We start from the raw sequence: 22,520 nt of genomic DNA on the forward strand, positions 1-22,520 counted from the left end.
GCACAAACCCTCCTGGCATGGGGAGGGGGAAAGCCGAGCGTGCAGCGTGACCGCCCCTCCTGGCTCCATCCCCTTTCCCCTCGCACCGCTCGCCGGCGGCACCTCGCCCCCCGCCTGCCCTCCCGCGGCCCCGGGGGGGGGCTCGGCTATTTTCGGCGCTGCCACCCAGGATGTAATCTCGGCTGCCTCCTCCTCTCCCCGCCACCTCCTCCCCCTCCTCTCGCTCTCTCTTGTCTTTCTCTCCCCCCCCCCACCCCCCTCCACAAGTGATCAAAAATAGGCCTGTGGTGTTAAATTTCTCACTCTGGAGCTTATTAAAAGCCTCTGAGTGCCTGACGCTGAGCCTATTTGAAGATCAGCTGGCTTCCCAGTTCCTGAGCTGCTCCAGTGCCTTTTTCTTCCCTTTCCCTCTCTTTGCCCTTTTTTTTTTTTAAAGGTCATACGTTGCGCCGTGCATAAGCGAAGCCTCAAACTCAGGACGAGTGCTAATTAAAACGTCTCGGGAATAACTGGGGACGGGCGGCCCTGCTCCCTCTTCCGCTCCCTCTCGCTCTCCCCTGTCCCCGGTTTCTATTTGCGGCGTGCGTGAGCCTCCCTCGACACACGCAGCCGCTCTCTTTCCGACGGAAGGTGGCTGATTTTTTTTATTTTATTTTATTTTTTTTTTCTCTCATCTAATGGAAGAGCGTTGGCGAGGCCGGGAAGCTGGGGAAACGGCCAGCTGCTATTTTTAGGATGGGAAAAAAAGCGTCTCCGTCAGCGTCCTCTCACCAGCTCTTCCCACTGCCTCCTGCCAGCTCCAGCGGAGACAGGGGGGTGCCGGGGGGGGGTCAAACACGGATCCGGCCCTGCCGGGGCCCTCCCCAGCGTGGCGCCTGCTGGGACTTGTAGTCTGATTTTGGGGGCGAGCGGCGGGGGGCTCCTCCGTCCTGCCCCGTGGCCGAGAGCCCCTGGGGATGGCTGCGTCCCCTCCGTGCCTCGGGGGCTGCCCGTTGCCCCCAGGCTGCGGGCGGGGGGCTTGCACCCGTCCTGCTCTGCCCCCCCTCCCCGCGGCCTCAGCTCCCGGCCTCTTCCCCTGCCTCGTCCTCCCCAGCCCTGGCGCGGGTCTGGCTGGGCGCGGAGCAGCCTCTCCTCCTCCCCCGGCTCGCCGCGCTCCCTCTGTCCACGCCGCGAGCGGTCACGGCCCGCTGGGGGCCAAGAAATCGCTGCGGCTGCTCGGTGGGAGGCGAGGCCCCTCCTGGTGCAGGGCACCGCTGTCACCCGCTGCCGCAGGGGACGGGGGGGACGTGCGTGCGCCCCTGGTGTGAGCCAGCAGGTGACCGTCCCCTTTCTCCTCCCCAAACCGTCCTGCCTCGGGGAGCTGCGGTACCGAGGTGCTCGGCGATCCCCGGGGTGCCGCAACGCACCCGGGGGGCGGGGGGGGGGTGCAGCCCCCGTCCTCCTCGCAGGCGGGGTGAGAGCCCCGTCCCCGCTGCGTTTTGGGGTCCGGGAGGTGTCAGAGACCCCGCAGCGGGTACCGAGGCGCTTCCCTGTCCCCGCACTTTGCCCCTGCTCCGGGCAGGAGCCGTGCGGCTGCGGGGCCGCGGGCTGGGACGTGTGGGGGCAGCGGCAGCGGCGTCACGGGGCCCGGGCTCCGGCTGCCTCGGCTGCCCCGGGGCGCGGCGGGCGGCAGGGCTGGAAAACGGCGTGAGCGGGGCCGCGGCGCCCGCGTCCTCCCTTTCCACCCGGCGCTTTCACCCGTGACTTGCATCTTCTGCTGCCAGATGGAGGGTGGGGAGCGGGGCCGGGGAGGCTCGGAAAGTGAAGCATCACCATCGCTGCCGGCGGCTCTTCTCGTGGGGGACGGTTTCCGAGAGGGGCTGGGCGCTGCCGGCCGCATCTCCCGGCGCTGCCGTCCCCTCCCAGCGCTTGGCCGCGCGGTGTTTCCACGGTCCCACCCGGATCCCAAAATGCAGGGGAAAGGTTTGAGCTCTCCGCAGGAAAAAAAGAAAAAAAAAAAAAAACAAACCCAAAGCCCGCCGCAGCCCCAGGATTCCCCTGGCTCCCGGCGGCACTGACTCATCCGGCAGAGCCGCCCCTTTCCCTGCCCAAACCCGCGGTGCTTCGGATCCTGCCCGGCCTCTCGCAGCCTCGTGCCCCGCGTTGCAACATCGGGGTGCGGGGGCTGCCCGGCGCCCCTGATCCTGCCGGGGGAAGGGGTGCTGAGCCCGGAGCTGGGCCCCCCCTCGGGGCCAGCAGCACCCACCTGCCCCTGCCAGGGCTTTGTGGCCCCCCCCCAAGGTCGTGGCCATGGGCGCCCCGGCGTGGGAAGGTCAGCAGAGGCTCTGCCAGCGCGAGCCCAGCTGCGTCCTTGGGCCACGTCGCCCTTGGGTGGCTCGAAGGCCGTATCCTCGCACTTCCTTCTCCGGGGGCAGCGCTGCTGTAATGATTAACCCGCGCTGCCGCAGCCGTTCCGTCCTGCAGCCTTTTTCCTCTCGGTTTCCAGCACTGGAAAATGCTCCTCTTCCGCACGCCTCCCACGCGCGCTGCCCTGTCCCAGCGGTGGGAGCGTAGGGGGGAAAAAAATCCCCGCCGCGAGGGGCCGAAAGCAGCCCCCCAGCCCCATCCCGGGGCGCTGTGCCGGCAGATGGCAGTGGAGCCATGGGGAGCCCCCGCCCATCTCCCCGCCGGCTTCACCCCGAAATGTGGGCGCGGGCGCCGGCGGGTGCTGCGGAGGGCGGGCGCTGCAGCCGGCAGGACGCTGCTTGTCCCGGTGCCTGCCCCGCGGCTCGCGGTCCAGCAGCCTCGCAGCGCCCCGCCGGCGAGCGCAGCAAACCCTTGGCCCCGGGGCGGGTGCTCCCCGGGGGAAACCGAGGCACCGGTGGGGAAAGCCGGGACGGGGCGCAGGAGTCTCGCTCTTCCCCCAGAGCACCTCGGGGTGCTCTGGGTGCCCCCGCCAGGCACGGGGAGCTTCGCCCCGGGGAGCTACGGGGCCGGGAGCGGGGCAGCGGGGGCGGCGCGTCCCCCCCGGGGCTCCCAGGTGCCTTGGCAGGGCTCGGGGACCCTGGGGGCCGCGGGCGCAGCCCTCGCTCGGGGCAGCTTTGGCGGCCGCTGGCGCTTGGCTTCACCGGAGCCAGCCCAACGCTGCGGGGTGCACAGGCCACCGGCTCGGCTGGGGCACGCGCCCCCGTGGTGGGGGTCCTGGCAAAGCCCCCCCCCCCGGCTCTGCCACCCCCTGCCCGGGGCCGCGACCCACACGGGGCAGGGGGAGGCCGGGAGGAAGCGGCTGCCAGCTGGGCTCGACGCCGGCTACAAAGGCGGCCCAGAAAGCCCGAGCGGAATGAGGTGGCGCCCGGCCAGGTTCCCACGGCGGCCCCGGTTAAGAAAATACACCCGGAGCTGGTGGCGGTTGCCGCAGTGACGGGCCGGGTGCTGTGCCACGGGGGGGGGCACGGCCAGACCCAGGTGTGCCCAGCCAGGACCCCGGTGTGGGCCACAAGGGCCGGGTGGCGGAGCTGGGCACCGGTGGGGACCAAAGGCTCCTGCCCTGGCTCCTGCTGCCCCTGCCAGCCTTTGATGTGCCGGGACTTCGCCCTCGGTAAAGCTGGGAGGCTCCCGAGGAGCTCCAGGCTGCAGCCCGCTGAGGTGCCGGCACCCAGCACCACCGAGGTCCCAGCACCCAGCACCACCGAGGTCCCGGCACCCAGCACCACCAAGGTCCCGGCACCCAGCACCACCGAGGTCCCGGCACCCAGCACCGCCGAGGTCCCAGCACCCAGCACCACCGAGGTCCCGGCACCCAGCACCGCCGAGGTCCCGGCACCCAGCACCACCGAGGTCCCGGCACCCAGCACTGCCGAGCGGGGCGAGCACGGAGCCGGTGTCCCCGCGGCCTCCCCACTGCCTGCTCCACCACGGGGCCACCCTCACCTCCGGCCCCGAGCCCCCCGCTCCTCGCCGGGCCGCGGGGAGGAAGCGGCCGCAGCTGCCTGTGCCGGTGGGGCTCTTCCTGGCGGGGCTGGCGCCGGCTGGGGCCCGGGGTGGGGAAGGGAAGCCGGGGGGAGCCGGGGAGGCTGCCCTCAGGAATGCCCCCGCGCCGCGCTTTCATCCCCGCTGCCTCAAAGGCCGCCTGTGTGCAGGAGCGGCCGCCCCCCGGCCGGGTATAAATAGCCGGGATTGAGGCCTGGCGTGACACTGGAGTCCCTTCTGCCACCGCCACCTTGGGCGCCCCCCCCCCGCGGGACCTCAATGGGGGCATTGTGCGCCCGCGGCCCCGCGGGCACGTCCCCGGCAGCTGCTCGGCGTGACCCCGGCTGCTTCCCCCCTCGTGCCAAGGCCACCGCGGGGCCGCGAGGCCATGGGGCGCCCCGGCGGGGAGGGGACGCGGGTCCCCACCGCCCTCCTGCCCGGGCAGGTGAGGCCGTGCCCGTTCCCTGCCCCTCTGGGGCGAGGGCTCCCCATCCTCCCGTCCCCATCCCTGTCCCCACCGGGCCGGCTCTGCCCCGGCCCCGCCGCCCCCTCCCTTCCCGGGCAGCGCCGGCAGCTGCTGTGGGGCGTAATGACAGGGTGTGCCTGCCCCGGGGAGGAGAGCGCGGGGAGGGAGGGAGGCTGCTGCCACCCAGCAAGACGGGGCCAGCCGGGCGCGGAGCTTCGCCGCCTGCCGCCGGCGCGGCCACACCTGTGTGGGCTGAGCGGACCCCGCTGCCGCCCCGACCAGCTCCTTCGCGTCCCGGCTCCCCACGGACAGGCTGCTGCAGGCCGGTCCCCCCCCGGGCCAGGCAGGTGCAGGAGCACCCGGCGCAGGGATGCGGGGCACGGGGATGCCTCCGGCCACGCTGCGCCCGCCGCGGCACGGCCGCCGCTGGCACCGCGCTCGCCCCCCAGCCGGGCTCTGCTGAGGTTTTCGGGTGTGCCGGGAGCGAGGCCGTGCGCTGCCGCGGGATGTCCCTGTCCCTGCTCGCCCCTTGCCGCTTCCCCGCATTGTGTCCCCCGTCCGGCCCCACATCCTGCCGAGGCAGATGGGCCCCGACCCGGTGGCGAGCCCCGGCCGGCTGCAGCACCCGCAGCATCCCGAGCTGTTGCGGGCACCCCAGGGGCGCAGGGTCCCGGCACGGAGCTCGAGGAGCACGAGCACCCTGCGCCCGGGGGCGTGGGGACTGGGGCAGCTCCGTGGTGCGGGGAGAGGGGCCGTGACCCCGGTGAGCCGCGGTGCCCAGGCTCCGTTTGCCACCCAGCGATGCCGTGCCCCACGTCGCAGCCTGGTTCCTGGTTCCTGGGGCTCCGAGGGGGGCTCGAAACTTTCTGTGCACATCTCGGCACCGGCCAAGGGCTGTGGCTGGAGGAAGAGGAGGGGAGCCGGGCCGGGGGCTGCAGCAGCAGCACCTTCCCTTGGCAATTCACCTCAGTGACAGCCCTAAGCTGAGGCTTTTTGCTCTGAAGGCTGTCAGGAGCAGCCAAAGGCGAGACACAGTGCTTGGCCTCCGCTCCACAGAGGTCCCCTGCGCTGCTCTCAAGTTTCTCTTTTGCTTTTATTTGGTTCTTGTTTTCCTGAGCATGCCCCGCGTGCACGCGGGCTCCCGAGCCTCTCCCGGGGCCGGGGGGAGCGGGATCGACGCCGCTGCGCTTTTGGCCGATCGGCGACGATGGGCTCTGCGGGGCAGGCGCCGCAGAGGTTAGAGCAGAACCCCGCTCTGCTGGTGCTCCCAAAACCACAGATGATCTAATCTCCTGCAGCCTAACCTATCGCTGCCGTATCGCATTTCCCCTCAAAACCTAATCCTGCAGAGCGCCCCACGTCACTGGGGCCCCACAGGCTGGCCCTGCCAGCAGCACCCGTGTGGGGAGCACCCACGGGCGACCTCCAGGGCTGTGCTTGGGGGGGGAGCGGGACCAGGACCGGCCTCCCCTTCCCCGGGGGGGCTTTTCCAGCCCGGGTGGCAGCAGGGCCGGTGCAGCCGGTCCGACCCGAACTCAGCCGCCTGCAGAGACCTTCTGCCTGCCTGACCCCGGCCCCAGGAGCGGGAGGGCTGCCCGGGAGCCGCCGGCCTCCCCGAGATGTTGGCCTTATCTGGAGGCCTATCTCGGCCTTGGTTTGAATCTCGCTGCAGTAAATACCCCACGGGGCCGAGTTCTGGGCACTCGTTGCACCGTGCACAGGGCAGAGGGGAAAGAAAAGAGCAAAAGGCAGCAGGCGAGCAGGGAGAGCCGTGGCACGGCACCTTCTGCCCAGTGCTCACTGCGAGCAGCTCGAGCTCCTCCGCCCCGTGTGCCTCTTTCGCCACCGCTGCCCAAGCGATCGGGGAGCTCGTTCCCTGCCCACCGCCCCCCCCAGCCCGGCCGGGGGCAGTGGATGCCGGATTCCCACGATCCGTGCACACCCGAGGGGGCTCTCGGTGTCCCATGGGTGCTGTCAGCATCCACGTGCGCCGAGGAGGGGGAGAAGCGCCTGGCTCCGGGTTCTGTGGGCAGGGGGGCTCAGGTCCAGCCCCGTTTATGGCCGGGACAGCCTCTGCCTTCGCGGGCTCGTGGGGTGTTGGGGCGTGCTCCTGCCCACGCGCTGCAGCGCGCGCGGCGGGTGTGAGCGGCGTTTCGGGGCAGGGCTGCCCCCGCGCCGGGCAGCGTGGCCAAGGTCTCCGTTGGGAGCTGAAGGCGCTATGGGGAGACAAAGGTTTAATTAGGGGTTGTTCGGCTCTCTCTGATCCTTCCGCCCATTATCTAATCAGAGCAGGGTGTTTAGCAGGCCACGGTGTGGAGTGAGTCACTTCCCCCACCGCTGCCTCAGTTTCCCCACAGGTAGCACAGATGAGCTGAGCCCGTCTCCCTGCAGCGCGGCTCCGTGCTGGGGAATGCGGCGCAGTGGGTCCGGCCCAGGGCTGGATTCCTCCATCTATTCTTAGCTCCCACTGACTCACCCCGACCCTGTACACGTCACTTCCCCCTCGGCCTCGATTCCCCCGAGCTGGGAAATGGGCACAGCACGGTCCCGTTGCGGGCAGACGGGGCAGGTCCCGCGGAAGGACGGGGCCGGGACAGGCGATGCTCGGGGAGCTCCCGGCTGCGGGGACCTCCCGGCGCACCGTGCCCAGCAGCTCCTTTGTGGTGACAGCGCCGGTGACACACGGGGTCCAGCTCTCATTCCCACCAGGATTTCCTGCCGCTCTTCCCAGAATAAAGCCGTGGCCCCACATCCGTGGGGGGAGCGCGCAACCCCACGTGGCCACCGGCCAGGAACGAGCTCCACCGCCCCAAGTGGCACCGGGACCCCGGACCCGGCACAGGGCGCAGGGGCGGCACCGGGGCCATGCAGCGGGACACAGTGGTGCCCCCCAACCCGGCCAGCCCCCCTGGTGCAGGGGGGGCCGTGCAGGCGGCTCCATCACCATAAACAGGAACCGCGGCCGGGGGGAGAGCGCGGCCCAGCCGGGAAGCGAGGGGGTGCGTGTGCCCGTGACGGGATGTGTGTGAGTGGCGTGAGCCAGCGTCCGGCCAGGCCGGGGGGGGTGCAGCAGCGGGTTGAGCGTGCAGGGGACCTGGGCAAGCGTGCATGGACAGGAGCACACATCCAGGAGGGCGTGCTAGTGTCTGTGCATGCAGCGAGCACGTGCGTGTGCATGCACAAGTGCAGCGCGCCGCGAGGCGCTGCAGAGCGGGTGCACACGCGCGTGAAGCGACGAGGCCAGGAGGAAGCGCCTCCTCCCGTCCTCAGCCCCGCTGGGCTGGGGTTTCCTGTGGCACCACCCGCCCTCGGGGCTTGTTTTCCTCCTCCCGGTCTTGCTGTTCTGGTGGGTGCCGGCCCTGGCAGAGGGCAGGGATGGTGCTGGGGAGCCTGCGGGGGTGCTCGTGTCTGCGCCCTCCTGCACCCCACGCTGTGCCAGAGCCCGTGGTGCAAGGGGTGGCTGGACACCCCGCAGGGCCCCCATCCCTTTGGGAGCGGTCCTGCCCCCCTCCCCCGAGGCAGCAGCAGGGAGGACGGGGAGCCTGCGGCCCCGGGGCTGGCACCGTGCCCCCCGCGCGGGTGAGGTCCCCGCATTCTTGATGCGGCTCCAAGTGGAGCAGTGGGCAGGCGCGAGGGGTGGGGATGCCGCCGCGCTGAGTGTGTGCCCGTGTGTCAGCGCGTCGGGGCACCCGTGGGACGCACCAACCCACGCCCCCCCTCCAGGGCTGCCCCACGCCCCCCCTCAGGGCCCCGCACCGGCATCGCCCCCGGCCCTTGGCACAGGCTTGGGCTCTGCAGGACCCCAGCCGGGTGCCGGCCCTGTCCCCACCCTCCGTGCAGGCGAGATGGGGCAGACACCCGTGGGTCGAGCCCTGGGGGTGCGCTCACTGCCTGGCGGTGCCCCCCCTCCAGCCGGACACCCCCCAGGCAGCCACACTGAGCCCCCCCCCCAGCCATGGGGCAGGAGGTGTGGGGCTGAGGGATGGGCGCAGGGGATGCTGCGCCCCAGTGCTGCGCCCCAAAGTGGGGCAGCGGACTACACCCCCCACAATGCACTGTGGGAACCCACTGACCCCACCCACTGTGGGGTGGCACGGGGCATTATGGGATGTGTAGTCCCCGGGGGGGGCGGGCTGTGGGGCAGGAGCAGGATGGGGCGGCAGGGCCGGCGGTGGTGCCTTACGGAAGCCCTGCCCGAGGCGACCCCGCTCGATGCCCCCAGGGCACCCGTGTGCCCGTCACCCTGGGCTCAGGCGGGGCGAGGCAAGGGCAGGGGCAGGCCGGGGGGATTTGGGGGAGCCCCTGGGCGAGGGGTGTTGGGGAGCAGCCCCGGGACGGCGGCGGAGGCGCGGTGCAGCGCGGGCGGTGCTGGCTCGTGGCCGGAGCTTGCTCAGCTTCTCTCTTGCCCGGGCTGGACCACAAAACGCCCGAGCTGGAGCTGAGGGCTGGGCGGGGGGGGGTTGCATTTCCCTCTGATTTAGGAGCCCGGGTCAGCCGAGGAGCCAGGTTCAGCGCGCAGCCGAGGAGGCTGCCGAAATCCCAGGTCCTTCCCCTCCCCTGGGCTGGCAACTTGCTCAAGCATTTGTAATAATAATAATGATAATAATAATAATAATAATAACAACAACAACAACAGGCTGAGTTGTCATCTGACTCCCGGAGCCGGTGATTTAAAGCAGACCAACAAATGTCGCGGTGTCTGAGAAACCACCGCGCGGTGCTGAGCACAGACGGGGCCGCATCCAGCCTGGGCGCTGCGGAGGCTGGCGAGGGGCTTTCCAGGGACCAGGGGGTGCTGGGGCTCCACGGCGCTCTCAGCTGTACCGGGCAGGGGTCCCTCACCCAGGAGCCCCTTCCCACCCCGTGCCCGCATTTCGGGGGGCTTCAGGCTTTCCCCCTGCCCGCCCCACACAGCGCTGGGCTGGCTGCGGGCGGGGGGGCGAGGCGGGGACATGTCCCGGCCCTGCGGTGCTGGCGCTGGGGCCAGCTGGCCGCCCGTGCCTGGCCCCGAGCGGAGCCAGGCTGCACCCGGGCCAAGCCCGCGTGCTGCGGCCGGCGAGGGGAAGGAATCAAATCCCAGCCCGGGCCAAGGGGGTGGTGCCGGCCACGGGACCGGCAGCGCGCCAGGGCTGGCAGGGAGCTGCTCGCCCTGCGTCAGCGGGGACGGGGAGCGCGGCGTCCCGGAGGGGGCCGTGAGCTCAGGGCGCCCAGAATAGTCCTGCCCTCAGCGCCGGCAGCGGGGCCGCGGCACGGCCAAGTATGGCCCCGCACCTGGGCTCGGCGTGCTGCTATATCCAGAGGGATTCGCCATCCTTCCCGGGGCCGGGGCCAGGCCGCGTGGCTGTGGCTCACGAGCTCGGCAGCCGGGGTCCAGCAGCAGGCGAGCAGCCCCCCGCCGCGCTGGGGGTCACCGCTGCCCCAGGGCGGGCGGCTCCGGGCTCCTGCACCCCGCAGCGGGTGCTGCCCGAGTCACCCCCTTTTGGTGACTTCACCTCGGGGCTCGCCCGGCCTCAGCTCACCGGGCACCGGGGCCCCACAGGGCTGTGGGGCGCCCCAGGGATGGGGCCCGGCCGTGAGGCCAGGCTGGGCCACCGGGGCCGGCTGCCAAGGTGTCCCCAGGCGGCGATGCGTGGACGCGCTGCCAAGGGCCACCAGGACACGTCCCCGAGAGCCGGGAAGCACACGGAGCCGATTGTGTGTTTCTAAGGACACGCCTGGGTGTTTACAGCCCCACCAGCGTCACCGACACAGCACCGTTGTCCTGCCCAAGGACACCCCGCCACCCGCCCCGAGCCGCGCGCCCTGGGGCAGCCCCCAGCCCCAATGGGTGGGGGGCTCCGTCCGTGGGGGGGGGGGGGGGGGCTCCTTCCCGCATCAGCGCCGGGAGGGTGGGGATTGCAGCTCCTTACTCACGGCGGTGGCTCACCTGAGCACGCGGGGTACCCTGAGTCACGCTCAGCGCCGTGACTAAGGCTGAGCCGCTCGGCCCCGAGGGGCTCGGGGGGCCGGGAGGGGGAAGCGGGACCCCCAGCTGGCAGCCCCACGCCGCCCCCCCGGCGGGACCGGGCGGGCAGGGGTGAAGCGGTTCGGCTGCACCCTCCTGCCGGGGTGTGTCCGCGCGAGCCCTGCCGCTGGCCCTGCGCCCGTGGGAACGCTCCCACTCGCTGCCGGGAGCTCAGCACCACGCACCCTGCACCGGCCCCGCGGGAAGGGCCCTGCTCCGCGCTGGGGGCTCCCCGAAGGCGTGGAGGAAAAGGGTCCCCGTCCCACCTCGAGTCCTGCTTTGTTCTGCAGCCGCAGGAGCGAGGAGCGAGGAGCTCCCTGCTTCCCTCCTTCCCCCTTTCCTCCCCTTTCTCTGCCTCAGCGAGGCTGCAGCTCTGCCCTAATCCCATGACCCCGCGCCTGCGAGGGGAATGCAGAGACTTGCGATAAATTCCCCGTTTGCCAAAGCTGCAAAATCAGACAGGAATTCAGTCCAAAAGAAAAAAAAAAAAAAAAGAGAGAGAGAGAGAGGAAAAATAAAAGAGAGAGGAAAGCTACTGCCCGGGGCTGGTGGGGGATTTCCCCAAAGAAGGAGGCCTGGGAATTCCCTTCCTTCGAGGGACAGGACTTCCAAGAACCAGCCCCAAAAGGTTCAGGGCTCCCAGCTAAAACCAGGGGAGGCCCAGCAGCACCGAGGGATGTGGAGGAGTCGTCACCGCGCCCTGCCCTGCGTTGGCCCATCCAGCAGGGCCGTGCACGGCGGCCAGGTCCCCGCTGGAAGTGTCCCCACGGGACGCCGGGTCCCCCAGCCCTGGTGGCCGCGCTGCCCCGCGTGGTGTGAGCCGCCTGCTCCGTGGCCGCGAGCCGCTGCGGGGACTGATCCGCGGGGGCCAGGTTAGGTAAGCGGATTGCAGGAGCTGCGTGTGGCCTGCAGCGGGATTTGTGTAGGTATTTGCTCGTCAGATCGTCTCTCCCCAAGCTGCTCAGCCGTGTGGGGTTTGGGGAACGCTCCCTCTGGAGACGACAGGAGCCTCTGATGCCGCACAGCAATTATACCCGAGTCTGACGGTAATCTTTAACGATTTATTCCCAGGGCAACACAATAAACTAAACACACAAAATCTGGGCTGCTGGGAATCCTGGGATCTCCCAGCTTTTGTCTCTGGAGGCTCAGGATAGCTGCGCCCATACTCGAAGCTGTGCCACGTGCTCCCTGCAGCACCGGCTCCGAGTCACCGGGCTGCCGGGCGGGCAGCGAACCCCGGGGCAGGAGCCGGAGCCGTGCCGGAGGGCGGCAGCGGGGAGCTGGCGGGTGAAGCCCTGCCCTGGGGGCACAGGGGCGATTCCCCGACGGACCCCACGGGCCACGCTCTCAGCAAGCGCTGCAGCAGCCGCCCCATGGCCACGACGTCCCTGTGTCCCCCCTGCAGCCCCCATGGGGCAGGGGCTGGCGGCGAGGCTCCACTCCCAAGGAGGTGGCTCCGGGGCGAAGCCTTGTCCCCACCGCGGCCCCTCGTGGAGCACGAGGCCCAGCCGTGGCAGGGGGCCCCCTCTCCCCGTGCCCCCCGGGGGCCTTGCCCACGCAGCAAGCTGCGCCGTGACACCAGGAGGGGCGGCAGCGTGGGCCCGGGGCGCCGCCGCTCCCGGGGAGAACAATGGCGAGGCCCTGCCTCGGCCCCTCTCCCAGGGACAACAATGGAGGGAGCCGGAGCTGGAGCCGCCTGAGCTCATCTCCCCCCCGAGAGCCCGCGGGGGCCGGGGCTGGCGGCCGGGGGGCCGCAGGGCTGCGCCACAAAGGCTCCCAGCCGCCTTCCCTCGCGGCCCCGCTCGGCCCCGCGCGCACCGAGGGGCCTCGCTCCCGGCCCACCACGGCTCCGGGATGGGAGCGTGCGGGAGCTGAACGGCCGCAGCATCTGGGGGCTCCCCCCGGGGCTCCCCCCGCTGCTGCCTGGGGGGCCGGGGCTGCGGAGCCCCCTGGGTGCTGCGGGGCGGCCGCCAGCCCTCCCAGCTTTGTGTCTCCCCGCGGGTGCCAGGGCATTGTCTGCGAGCGAGCGGCCCGCCGCAGCCACCCGGGGTCACGCAGCGTCCCGGGCCCCGTCCCACCGGGGGGGCTGCCTGCCCCGACCCCCGGTCCCGGGGGATTCCGGCTTCGTGCTGCAGCCCGGGGGGGCGGCATCACCCCCAGTTCCGCTCCCCAGGGCGCTGCGGGCCGAGCCCCGGCCCCGGCGGCCCCGAGCACCCCCCGGATCCCCCCCCCGGACCTCCCCCCGGGGGTCGCTCCGCACCCCGGCCGGTCCCGGGGCCGTCCCCTCCCCAGCGCCCGCGGGAGGCGGGGCCCCCCCCGCAGGCGGGGCTGCAGCGGCACCGGGGGCAGCGCCGAGCACCCGGCCCGGGAGCACCGGGGGCAGCAGCGGGCCCCCCCCCGGGGGGTAGAGCCGGGCCCCCAGCAGGGGCCGGGACCCCCGGGGGCGGGAGCCGGGGGGGGGCGCCGCCGGGCCCCCGAGGGCAGCTCCCGGCAGCGGCGGGGGGGGCGCCGCCGGGACCCTCCCCGGGAGCAGGTGCGGCCGCGCCGAGGCCGGGGCCGGTGCCGGGGCCAGGCCGGTCCCTGCCCCCCCCCGCAGGCTCCACCCCGGGCGGTGCGGGATAAAACTTGGGGCACCTCCCCGGCAGCTCCGCGTCAGGGCTGCGCTCGGGCCGGCTCCAGCGCTCGCAGGGGGAAGCGCAGCGGGGCCCGAGCCCTCCGCCACCGGCCCTCCCCGGGACGCTTCTTTCTTACCCCCCCCCCCCCGCCGGAGGCAGCCGAGCTCCAGCCGCGCCGGGGAACCGCGGGGCCGCGCTCCGGGCACGGTGAGTGGGGTGGGGCGGGCAGAGCCGTCGGGGGGGCCCCGGCCGTCGGGGCCGGGCTGGGTTTGGGGGCTGGGGGGGGGAGCTGGGGCTCGGTCGGTTTCCGTTGAGCGGCTCCGTGCCGGGGGCTGGGGGGGGGGCGCTTGCCCGGGAGCGGCCGTTCTGGGTGGGGGGACGCGGCGGAGCCCCCTCCGCTCCGGGTGTCCGGGGACCCCCCCCCAGCCCCGCCGTCGGTGCCCTCGCCAACTCGCGGTTTGCCTCCGGCGCCCGGGCACAGCGGCCGGTGACCCGAGCTCGGGCTGCCCGGGGAGGGGGCGTCCCGATCTGCCCCCCCCCGGCCGGGGAGCGGCCCCTCGCCCCCAGCCCCGGCCCCCCGGGGGACGCGGAGCTGCCGGGCCGGGGTCGCTCGGGGCGGGAGGGCGGGCAGCGGCCCCGGGACACAGCGCGGCCGGGCTCCCGGTGTCCCGGCCGGGCCCCCCCCGCTGCGGGCCCCCCCGGGGCGTTGGAGGCGCGGCGGGGCCGGCAGAGGGCGCCCGCGCTTTGCTGACTCATAGCCCCCCCCCTCGCCCCCCGGGCCGGCTCCCCCCGCGCTGCCGGGACCGGGGCATTGCGGGGCCAGGGCTCGTTGCGGGGGGGGCCGCAGCGGGACCGTGCCGGGGGGGGCCCAGCCCTACCGGGGCAGATCCCCTCGGCCCTAACGGCGTCACCGGGAGGGTGACCGGGCGGGTGCGTGTGACCGGGCGGGCGTGACCGGGCGCGGGTGACTGTGCACGGCCCCCCCGCCCTTTCCGCCCCGGTGTCCCCGGGGGCTCCGGGTCCCGCCCGGCCCCTCCCCCGGTGCCGGACCCCCCCCCGGTTCCCCCCGCACGCTGGCGGCCGCCGCTCCGCCGCGTCCCGCTCCAACCCCTCCGCCCCCGGGTCCTTCTCCCGGAGCCGGCCCCGGCGGGGCCGTTGCCCCCCCCCCCCCCCCCCCCATCCCGGCCCGGTGGCGGGGCCGCGCCGGGCCCTTTGTTGTGCGGCCCCGGGCTTATGAATGGCCGCGAGGCGCGAGGGCGCGCGGGGGGCGGCGGGGGGTGGGGCCGCGCGGCCGCGTGGGCGGGAGGAATCCGGCCGGGGCCGCCCTCCCGCCGGGCCACGTGGGGAGCCGGAGCTCGGCCGCCATTGGCCGCCACCGCGGGCGGCCGGGCGCTGGGCGAGCTCCCATTGGCCGCGGCCGCCGGCGGAGCCGGAGTGAATGAGGGCGAGGCCCCGCCCCGGGGCCGCTGCTACTTTGCGCCGCCCCCGCCCCCCGCCCGCCGCTTCCACGGCTCCGCGCGGCGGCGGCGGCGGCGCTGCCGGTTCGGGTCCGGCCGCGGGCACAGCCCCAGCGCCTCCGAGCCCCGGGCCCGGCCCCGGCCCCGGCCCGAGCGGGCGGGCAGCTGCGGAGGCACCGAGCAGGCCCCGGGGATCCGCTTTTATTTTTTTTATTTTTATTTTTTTATTATTTAATTTTTGATTATTTCGCTCCCGGGAGGGTCCCCGCGCCCCCCCCTCCCCCTCTCCTCCGCCGGTTCCCCGCCCGCGAGGCTCCGGTCGGGCCCCGAGCACCCGGAGCGGAACCGGAGCCCCCGCGGGTCTCGGCGGAGCGGCCCCGGCCCTCCTTTGTCCGCCGCCGGCACCGAGCACCGCTGCCCCCGCAGGTCGGCGGATGGACCCGCAGCCCGGCGCCAGGAGCTGCAGCCGCGGGGCTGCCGCCTGCGAGGGGCTCCCCGGCGAGCCCCCCATGAACCTGTGCATCAACACCACCACCGGCACCCGCTATGAGCTCGCCGTGCCCGCCGAGGAGACGGTGGAGGGGCTGAAGCGGCGCCTGTCCCAGCGCCTCAAGGTGCCGAAGGAGCGGCTGGCTCTGCTGCACAAAGAGAGGTAGGGCACGGCTCGGCACGGCTCGGCACGGCTCGGCCCGGGCCCATCCCCCGGCCGCGGGGGCGTCCCCTCGCCCCCGGCTCGGCCCCGCGCCGAGGGGGCCCTGGGGGGGGGGGGGAGCGGGGCGGGGGGAGGCTCCCGGCCGTGCCCCCTCGGGGGCCGGGGCCGGGCCCTGCCCTTTGTTCTGGGCTCAACTTCGGCGGCGGCGCGGCCCCGGCCCCCCCCAGCCCGGGGGCGGTTGCTGGGGGGCGAGGGGAGGGGGAGTCCTTTGTCTGACAAAGGTTGGGGGGGGGGGGGGGGGGGGGGGCAGCAGCGCTCCCCCCGCGGCCGCCTCCGGAGCGGAGCCGACGGCTCGGGGGCTCTGCGCCCCCCCCCTGCCCGCAGCCGGCCCCGAGCAACTTGAAGGGGGGTGGGGGGGGGAGCCCGACGTGCTCCTGTCTGCTGAGCCCCCCCCCCGGTCAGCCACCGCCTGCACCCTGCAGGGAAGGGGGGGTCCCAGCACCCTGCGTGCATGGGGCGGGGGGGGGGGCCGGCTGCAGCCAGGGTGCATGGGGGAGGCAGACGGGTGCTGGGAGTGCTCGGGGTGGGGGTGCCGGAGGGGGCTCAGCCCCCGGAATCAGCAGGGATTGGGGCCGCTGTGCCCCCCCGCCCCGTGCTATCTGCCGCCCGCGGGGCTGCGCTGCCCTCGCCTGTGGCACCCACCCGGCCGCTCTCCCCCCGCAGCCGCCTCAGCTCCGGGAAGCTGCAGGACCTGGGGGTCGTGGAAGGAAGCAAGCTGACGCTGGTGCCCACCGTGGAGGCCGGCCTGATGGTAAGCGGCCTCGCGCTGTCCCCCCCCCTCGCTCCCACTCGTGCCTGTGTATTATTAAAGCCCCGGGCGAGGAGGTGCTGGCAGCCCCCGGCTCTGCTCCCCCAGCCCTGGGGGAGGCTGGGCTGGGCGCCGGGTTTAATGTTTCAGGGCTTTCTCAGGGCTGGTGTAGAAATAGTGGAAGTGACATGTCAGCCCTCCCTCCTGCCGCACAGCCGCCCCCTCCTTCTCTGCGTTTGTAATGTTAATAACCCCCTCTCTTTTTTTTTTTTTTTCCCTTTCCTCCCCCCCCCAGTCCCAGGCGTCCAGGCCAGAGCAGTCGGTGATGCAAGCCCTGGAAAGCTTGACTGAAACTCAGGTGAGAGGCTGGCTGCCGGCTGCGGGAGACAAAGGGCTCTGCGGGGCGCTGGGGGGGGGAGGGCCGGCCGCGGCCTCGCTCCTCTTCCCCTCCCCGGGCGGGCGCCTCGCTCCGGCTGCACCCCCGGCAGGGGTGGGGGCGCTGAGGGTGGTGCCCGGGGCTGGCTCCGTCATCGTGCCCAGCACCCGGGCGGGGAGGTCCCACGCTGCCGCTCGCAGCCCAAACACCGCAGGGCCGGGAGGGCAGAGGCTGGGAGGTGCCGTGACTCACCCAAGGTCACGCAGCAGGTCGGCGGCCAGCCCGGCCGGGGGGCGCGGGGCTGAGCCCCCCCCCCACCGCGGGCTGCAGAGCTCGGCTTCCCCTCCCGGAGCGCTTTCCCCATCCCCTTGGACCCGTCCTTGCGTGGAGAGAAAGGGGGAAGGAGGAAAAAAAAATAAATGCTCGCAGCCTGGCGTTGCGGTGCGGAGCCCCGGCGCGGTGGCGGCCTTGTGCCGGGGCGCTGAGGAGGGGGCGCGGGGGCGGCGCTGGCGGAGGCCGCGTTTGGGAGAGCTGCGAAGTTTCTTGGCTGGGGCGGCCTCGAGCGCGGGAGGCGGCGGGGTGGGGGGGGGGTCCCGGGGGAGGAAGCGTTCCCAGGGCCGGGGGAGCCGCCGCGGGTGCGCGCGCAGCCGCCTGCCTGCCGCGAAGGTGGAATTTACCCCCAGCCGCGCAGGCCCCGCTCCTTTGTTTTCAGCCCCTTTATTATTGCTGCTCAGCTCCTTCCTTCCCTTCCGGCCAGCGCCGCAGCTTGTTTTTAAAAGGCTTTTTTTTTTTTTATGCCTGCCTCGCTGGATTTGGAGGAGGGGGCTGAGCACACGGGGCTCGGCTGGGGCATGGCTGTACCTCCCCCCCCCGCCCCCATGGGGACACCCCTGCCGGGGGGACCTTTGGTGACCCATGGTGCCCTTGGCTGCCCGGGGTGACCTTGACTTTCGGCGGCTGCTTTTAACCCTGCGTGGGGTGAATGAGCTTGGACACGGGGTCCTGCAGCAGGGGTTGGCTCCTTCCCCCCACGCCCCCCCCCTTGGAGCTGCTTTTTGGGTGGGGGGCCCGGTGTGGGTGCCAGCATCGGGGTGCGGTGGTCTATGGCAGGGCTGCGCAGCACCCCGGGGAGGTGCCGTGTGCTGGGGGCCAGGGAGGTGCCTGGAGCAGGGGGGGCTCAGGGGGTGCCCCTGGGGGGGGGGGGGGGGGGGGCAGCGCTGCTCCCGGCCTCGTACCACCCAGCACGGCTCCCGTCGGGCGGGGGGAAGCAGCTCTGCGCCTCCCTGCCTGCTGCAGGTTCCTCCAGGGTCGGTGATTCAGGAAGCCGGGGCTGCGCAGGAGGAACCGCCAGCACCTGGGGGGCGGAGGGGGGGGGAGGGAGGGGGGGGGGGCAGGAAACCACTCCTCTCATTCATGCTTTGCTCGGCGCTGCCTGCGTCACGCATCCTCCGGCAGCGCAGGGAGCGCTGCGCCGACTTCCTCTGGGGGTGGCGGGGGGCCGGGCGCTGTCACCCCCTGCCCAGGTGCCATCGGGAAGTGGTGGCCGGGCAGGAGGTGACGCCGGGCACTGCGGGGCCTTCCTGGAAGGACGTGGGGGGGGGGGGGGGGGGCGGCTGCCCCCGCTTTCCAGGGAGCTGCGCCCGCAGCCCCGGTGCGGGCAGGCGCCTCTCGTCCCCGCAGCCCTGTCCCTGTCCCAGTGTGGCCGTGCTGGGGACCGTGGGGGGGCGGGGGGGATGCATCCTGCCCTGCCGGGGGCTGTGGCCGGAGGAATGCGATTTCTCAACGGTGGCCGAGGGGCTCTGGCCCTCTGCCCTGCTTGGCATGGAAAAAACCCCAAGCAGCGGCGGGGCGAGCGCAGGAGCAGGCGGCGGGGTCCCAGCTGTCGGCTGCAGCTGCGCCCGGCTGGAGAGCTCGCCTGAAAGCCTGCAGGGGCTGGGGGGGCTTATTTCCTGCTCCCTCCCCCCAGCTTTTTCTTGGTCTGGGCTGGCCTTTCCCTTACGGAGCTGCCAGGGAGCACGGCAGCGCAGCCTGCCTGCATTTCTGGGGGGGGTGCTGGGCATCCCTGCCTGGGAGAGGTGGTGACAGGGGACAGCACGGCCCCTCCGGGTGGGGGGCAGCTCCCGGTGCCCCCGCGTGCCCCCGTGGGGGGGGTGGTTTGGGGCTGGGGGCCGGGGTTATGCGGGGCCAGGCGTTGGAGCGAGGCGGGAATGCGGCGTTCTCTGAGTCATCGGCATTTCTCAGAAGCAGCCGGGAGACACTTGCCCCATCCCTGCGGGCCCGGAGCCCGGCGCAACGCAGCCGGGTCCCCTGCGGGGACGTGGCGGGGTCCTGGGGGACCCCCGGGCAGTGGCGTTTGGGGACCGGCTGCCCCCAGCCCCCCTCCCGGCAGGGCTGTCCCCGCTCCCAGCCCCTGTGGCGGAGCGGGTTGGGAGGGACAGGGTCCTCCCCGGCCGGCCGTGGGCGGCCGAGCAGGCGGCTGGGTGGGACGTGTTTGCATTGGAGCGGCCTGGTTTTGCCGGGGGGGTGGCAGCGGCGTGGGGGCGGGTGCTGGGAGCCCCAGAGCTGCGCTCCTGCTGCGCTCCTGCTGCTCCCAGCTGCCCTGTTTTTGGGGGGGGGGGGGATTGTGGGGTGGCGGGACCCCCGCCGCCGCCGCCGCCCGGGGAGGAAGGGGTTATTGTGGGTGCCGCGGGAAGCGCCCGGCGCTGGGCTCGGCGTGGGTTTGGGGCTCTCTGGTTTCTCCCAGCGCCGGCGAGGGGTCAGGCAGGGCGCCGAGGCAGGTGTGAGTCAGATGGAGCCGCGAGGCCGCCTCGGGCGCCCGCTGACGTCAGGGGGCCCCCAGGAGGCGCGCGGGGCTCCCCACGGGCTGAGCGAGCCCTCGCCGTGCTCGGGGGGGTGTGTGTGGGGGGGGGGACGGGACAGAATGAGGGCAGTGGTGAGTGATGCTGGGGATCAGAACGGGGGGGGGCTCTGCGTGCCCCTTGCTCACAGGAGGGCTGTGAGCAGACCCCGCTCCCCGGGGGCCACCATGGGGCTGGGGAGGCTTCGGTGGCCGAGCAGAGGCAGCGGTGGCCGATGGATGGGGGCAGCACGCCGCATTCGGGGGGTCGGAGCTGCTGGTCCTGCGTGCTCCATCCTGAGCCCCCCATAGGAGGGGATCGGGGGGGGGGGTCTGCATGGGGCCCCTTTCCCAGGGCCAGGCGCCGTGCACGCACACGTGTGCCCGAGCCTGTCCCCGTGCACGAGCGCCGTCCTCTCCCGCCCCCTCGCCCCGTAACCTCCGTGTCCAGAGCTGCAGTGTCTCCTTCACGCCCACCTCTTCCTCTGCAGCCTCCGCCTGACATGCTCGGGGCTTTGCTGCTGGTATTTTTAAAGCTGCTTTTCCCACGGCTTCTCAGAAGCGGCCTCCGCGCCAGCGGGGCGCGGGGGAGCCGGGACGGGGCCGGCGCAGGGCGCTGGGGGCCGCGCTCTGCCTGAGGCGCCGGCCCTCGGCTGGGGGTCGTGGGGGGTGGGGGCAGGGGGGGGGTCGGAGCACGGCTCCTGGGGTCCCCCCGTGCCGTGGGTGATGCTGCCGGGGGGGGGTGTGGGTGGGTGACGTCTGCCGGGAGCCGGGCACGGCGCCGCACGTGATGGGCTGGGGAAGCCGGGGGGCGGTGGCGGCGTCATCCCCGTGAGCTGTGACCCCGTGTCCTGCCCACGGCCGGCCGGGGTGTGAGCCTGCGCCCTTCAGCCCGCCGCGTGGCGGGGGTGAGAGGTGTGACCCCCCCCCCAGCAATGCTCACGAAAGCACAGGGAGAGAGGGGGGCATTGGGGGGGGGGGGGGGGCACAGCCCTTTCATCCCCCCCGGGGTGCTGGGGGAGTGCTGAGCAGTGCTGGAGGGGTGCCCCTGTTTCTCCGTGGCTCCAGTCTCGGGTGATTTATGCCTCCTGGGGGGCTGAGTTGAAAGGGGGGGGGGCAGCAGATGGTGGGGATTGTCCCCCCCCCCACACTCCTCCCCTCCTCCAGCGCTGTGATCTGGGCAGGGTCAGGCCCTGCTCTTGTCTCAGCTCCGTGCTGCAGCTGCTCCATCACCTGCCTGCGGCGGGGGCCTCCGGGGGGGGCAGGGGCCAAGCCTGCAGCCGGGCCGGCCCCCCCCTGCCCCCCCCCCAGGCTTGGGCTTTATGAGGGGGGGGGGGGGGCTGCCATCCCCTGCCTGCTAGCCCAAAGCTGTGGCAATGAGCGCAGCGAGGACCCGGCATGTCCTCACCTGCCCCCTCCCCCGTCCTTGTGGCGAAGCAGCCACCCCTGTGGCCCCCCCCCACCCCCCCGGGGGTGGGCAGGGTGGGGGTGCTGCAGCTGCGCCGCCGGCTCCCGGGGTGGGCGGCAGCCGCGGCCCCGTCCCTGCCCGGCGGCGCTGGCGGCAGCAGCGGCGCTGCAGCGGGATCGGTGCCGCGGAGGGCGGGCACGGCGGCTTTGTGCTGGGAGATAAAGGGCGGGGGGAGGACGGGGGGGGGGGGGGGGGGATGAAGGAAAATAACCCGGCGCTGTCAGCTGAGGGAGCTGGCACCGGGCTGGGGTCGCGCGGGGACGCGGCCGCGCTCGCCTCCCTGCCAGCCTGGCACGGGAAGGGGTCGCCCCTTCGCCTCCCGCCCGGCCCCGCGTGTCCCTGGGGATCGCGACGGGGACGGGGACGGGGTGCCCGGGCTGGCCGCACGCGGCGCTGCTGCCGGTGCTGACGGCGCTCCTTCTCCTCTCCTCCCCAGGTCAACGACTTCTTGTCGGGACGCTCCCCGCTCACCCTGGCCCTGCGCGTGGGCGACCATATGATGTTCGTGCAGCTCCAGCTGGCGGCCCAGCAGAGCAGCGGGCAGCTCCAGCACCGGCACGTCATCGCCAGCCGCGGCGAGGCGGGGGCCGCCGCCAGCCCCCACTGCCGGACGCTGCACGGCGGCGCCGGCTCCGGCTTCGCCCGCATCCCCGTGGTGCCCGCGTGCCAGCAGAGCCCGGCCCCCAGCCCCACGCCCGCCACGCCAGCCCCCCCCGTGTACTGTAACGCCCCCCACCCCGCTCCCGTCACCGCTGGGATGTTCCGGTCGCACGGGGCCAGCGCGCAGACGGTGAACAGCAGCGTGGTGTCCTCCTGCTCAGAGGTGGGTCAGGGTGGGGGGCTCCCTTGGGTAGTGTTTTGGGGGGGGGGGTCAGGCTGCTACCGTGTGTTGGGGGGGTGTCGGGGTGCCAGGGTTCATAGCTTTGGGGTAGGGGAGCAAAGCTGGGTGCTGCTTGTCCCCCCCGGCCAAACCCTGGTGGTGGCTGCTGGCCCTGCTCTGTGCCGGGCAGGGGGGTGTGGGGGGGGTCCTGGCTGTTTTGGGGGGGGCAGAGGGGCTGGGGTCGGGGCGATGTGTGGTCCTGCGTGCCTCCGGAGGCTGATGCCGCGTCTCTCCCCGCGTGCAGGTGGACTGCAGCACGCGCAGCGGCTCCCCCCCGGGCAGCAGCCCTGCCCCGAGCGCCCGTTCCCGCAAACCCGGGGCCGTCATCGAGAGCTTCGTCAACCACGCGCCTGGGGTCTTCTCAGGGACCTTCTCCGGTAGGTACTGGGCAGCGCTGGGGGCGGCAGGGGGCTGCGGGTTCCCATGGGAGGGGGTCCTCACGTCCTTTCTGCCTTCCCCCCCCGCAGGCACTTTGCACCCCAACTGCCAGGACAGCAGCGGGCGGCCGCGGCGGGACATCGGCACCATCCTGCAGATCCTGAACGACCTCCTCAGCGCCACGCGACACTACCAGGGCATGCCCCAGTCCCTGGCGCAGCTCCGCTGCCAGACGCAGTTCTCCTCCTCCTCCTCTTCCTCCTCCTCGCCCCCCTCGTCCCCGGACCTCGCCACCAAAACTACCTCAGAGCCGCTGCCGGCGGCCGCGGCCTCCCCGCCCCTGCACCCCGTCGTCCAGTGCCAAAGCCAGATCCGGATGTGCAAGCCCAGCGGTGAGCACGGGGGCGCGCCGGGGATTTGGGATCCGCGCTCAGACCCGTCCCATCCCCTCCGGGGTCCTGGCTGGGGGGGTCCCTGCAGAGCCCGGAGCTGGCCCCACTCTCCTCCCCCCCATTTTTCCCCAAAGGGTTAACTTCCTGCAGCGCTTTGGGTGATGAGCTGTGGTAATTAGGGGACGTTTTCTGGGGGTACCCTCCCCTGGGGGGCGGACAGGTGCCCCATGCTGCACC

The 22,520-nt window shown here is 73.0% G+C and overlaps 1 protein-coding gene across 2 annotated transcripts in view; it reads left to right on the forward strand.

Annotated features, from left to right (window-relative positions):
* The first annotated feature begins 12,873 nt into the window (after window positions 1–12,873).
* Window positions 12,874–22,520, forward strand: part of MIDN (midnolin) — an 11,922-nt gene continuing 2,275 nt past the window's right edge. Inside the window, exons 1-7 of one of the 2 annotated variants that reach the window (XM_080565827.1) lie at window positions 12,874–13,243; window positions 14,920–15,145; window positions 15,869–15,956; window positions 16,249–16,311; window positions 21,070–21,456; window positions 21,758–21,890; window positions 21,981–22,283. In XM_080565827.1, the coding sequence (XP_080421953.1) occupies window positions 14,928–15,145; window positions 15,869–15,956; window positions 16,249–16,311; window positions 21,070–21,456; window positions 21,758–21,890; window positions 21,981–22,283 (1,192 nt within the window). In that variant the 5' untranslated portion in view covers window positions 12,874–13,243; window positions 14,920–14,927. Of the gene's footprint in view, window positions 13,244–14,547; window positions 15,146–15,868; window positions 15,957–16,248; window positions 16,312–21,069; window positions 21,457–21,757; window positions 21,891–21,980; window positions 22,284–22,520 lie in introns of those variants that run through there. The other variant, XM_080565828.1, reaches the window with a different exon arrangement.

Source organism: Anser brachyrhynchus, assembly GCF_964034855.1.
Source record: "Anser brachyrhynchus genome assembly, chromosome: 23".
Classification (NCBI taxonomy): domain Eukaryota; kingdom Metazoa; phylum Chordata; class Aves; order Anseriformes; family Anatidae; genus Anser; species Anser brachyrhynchus.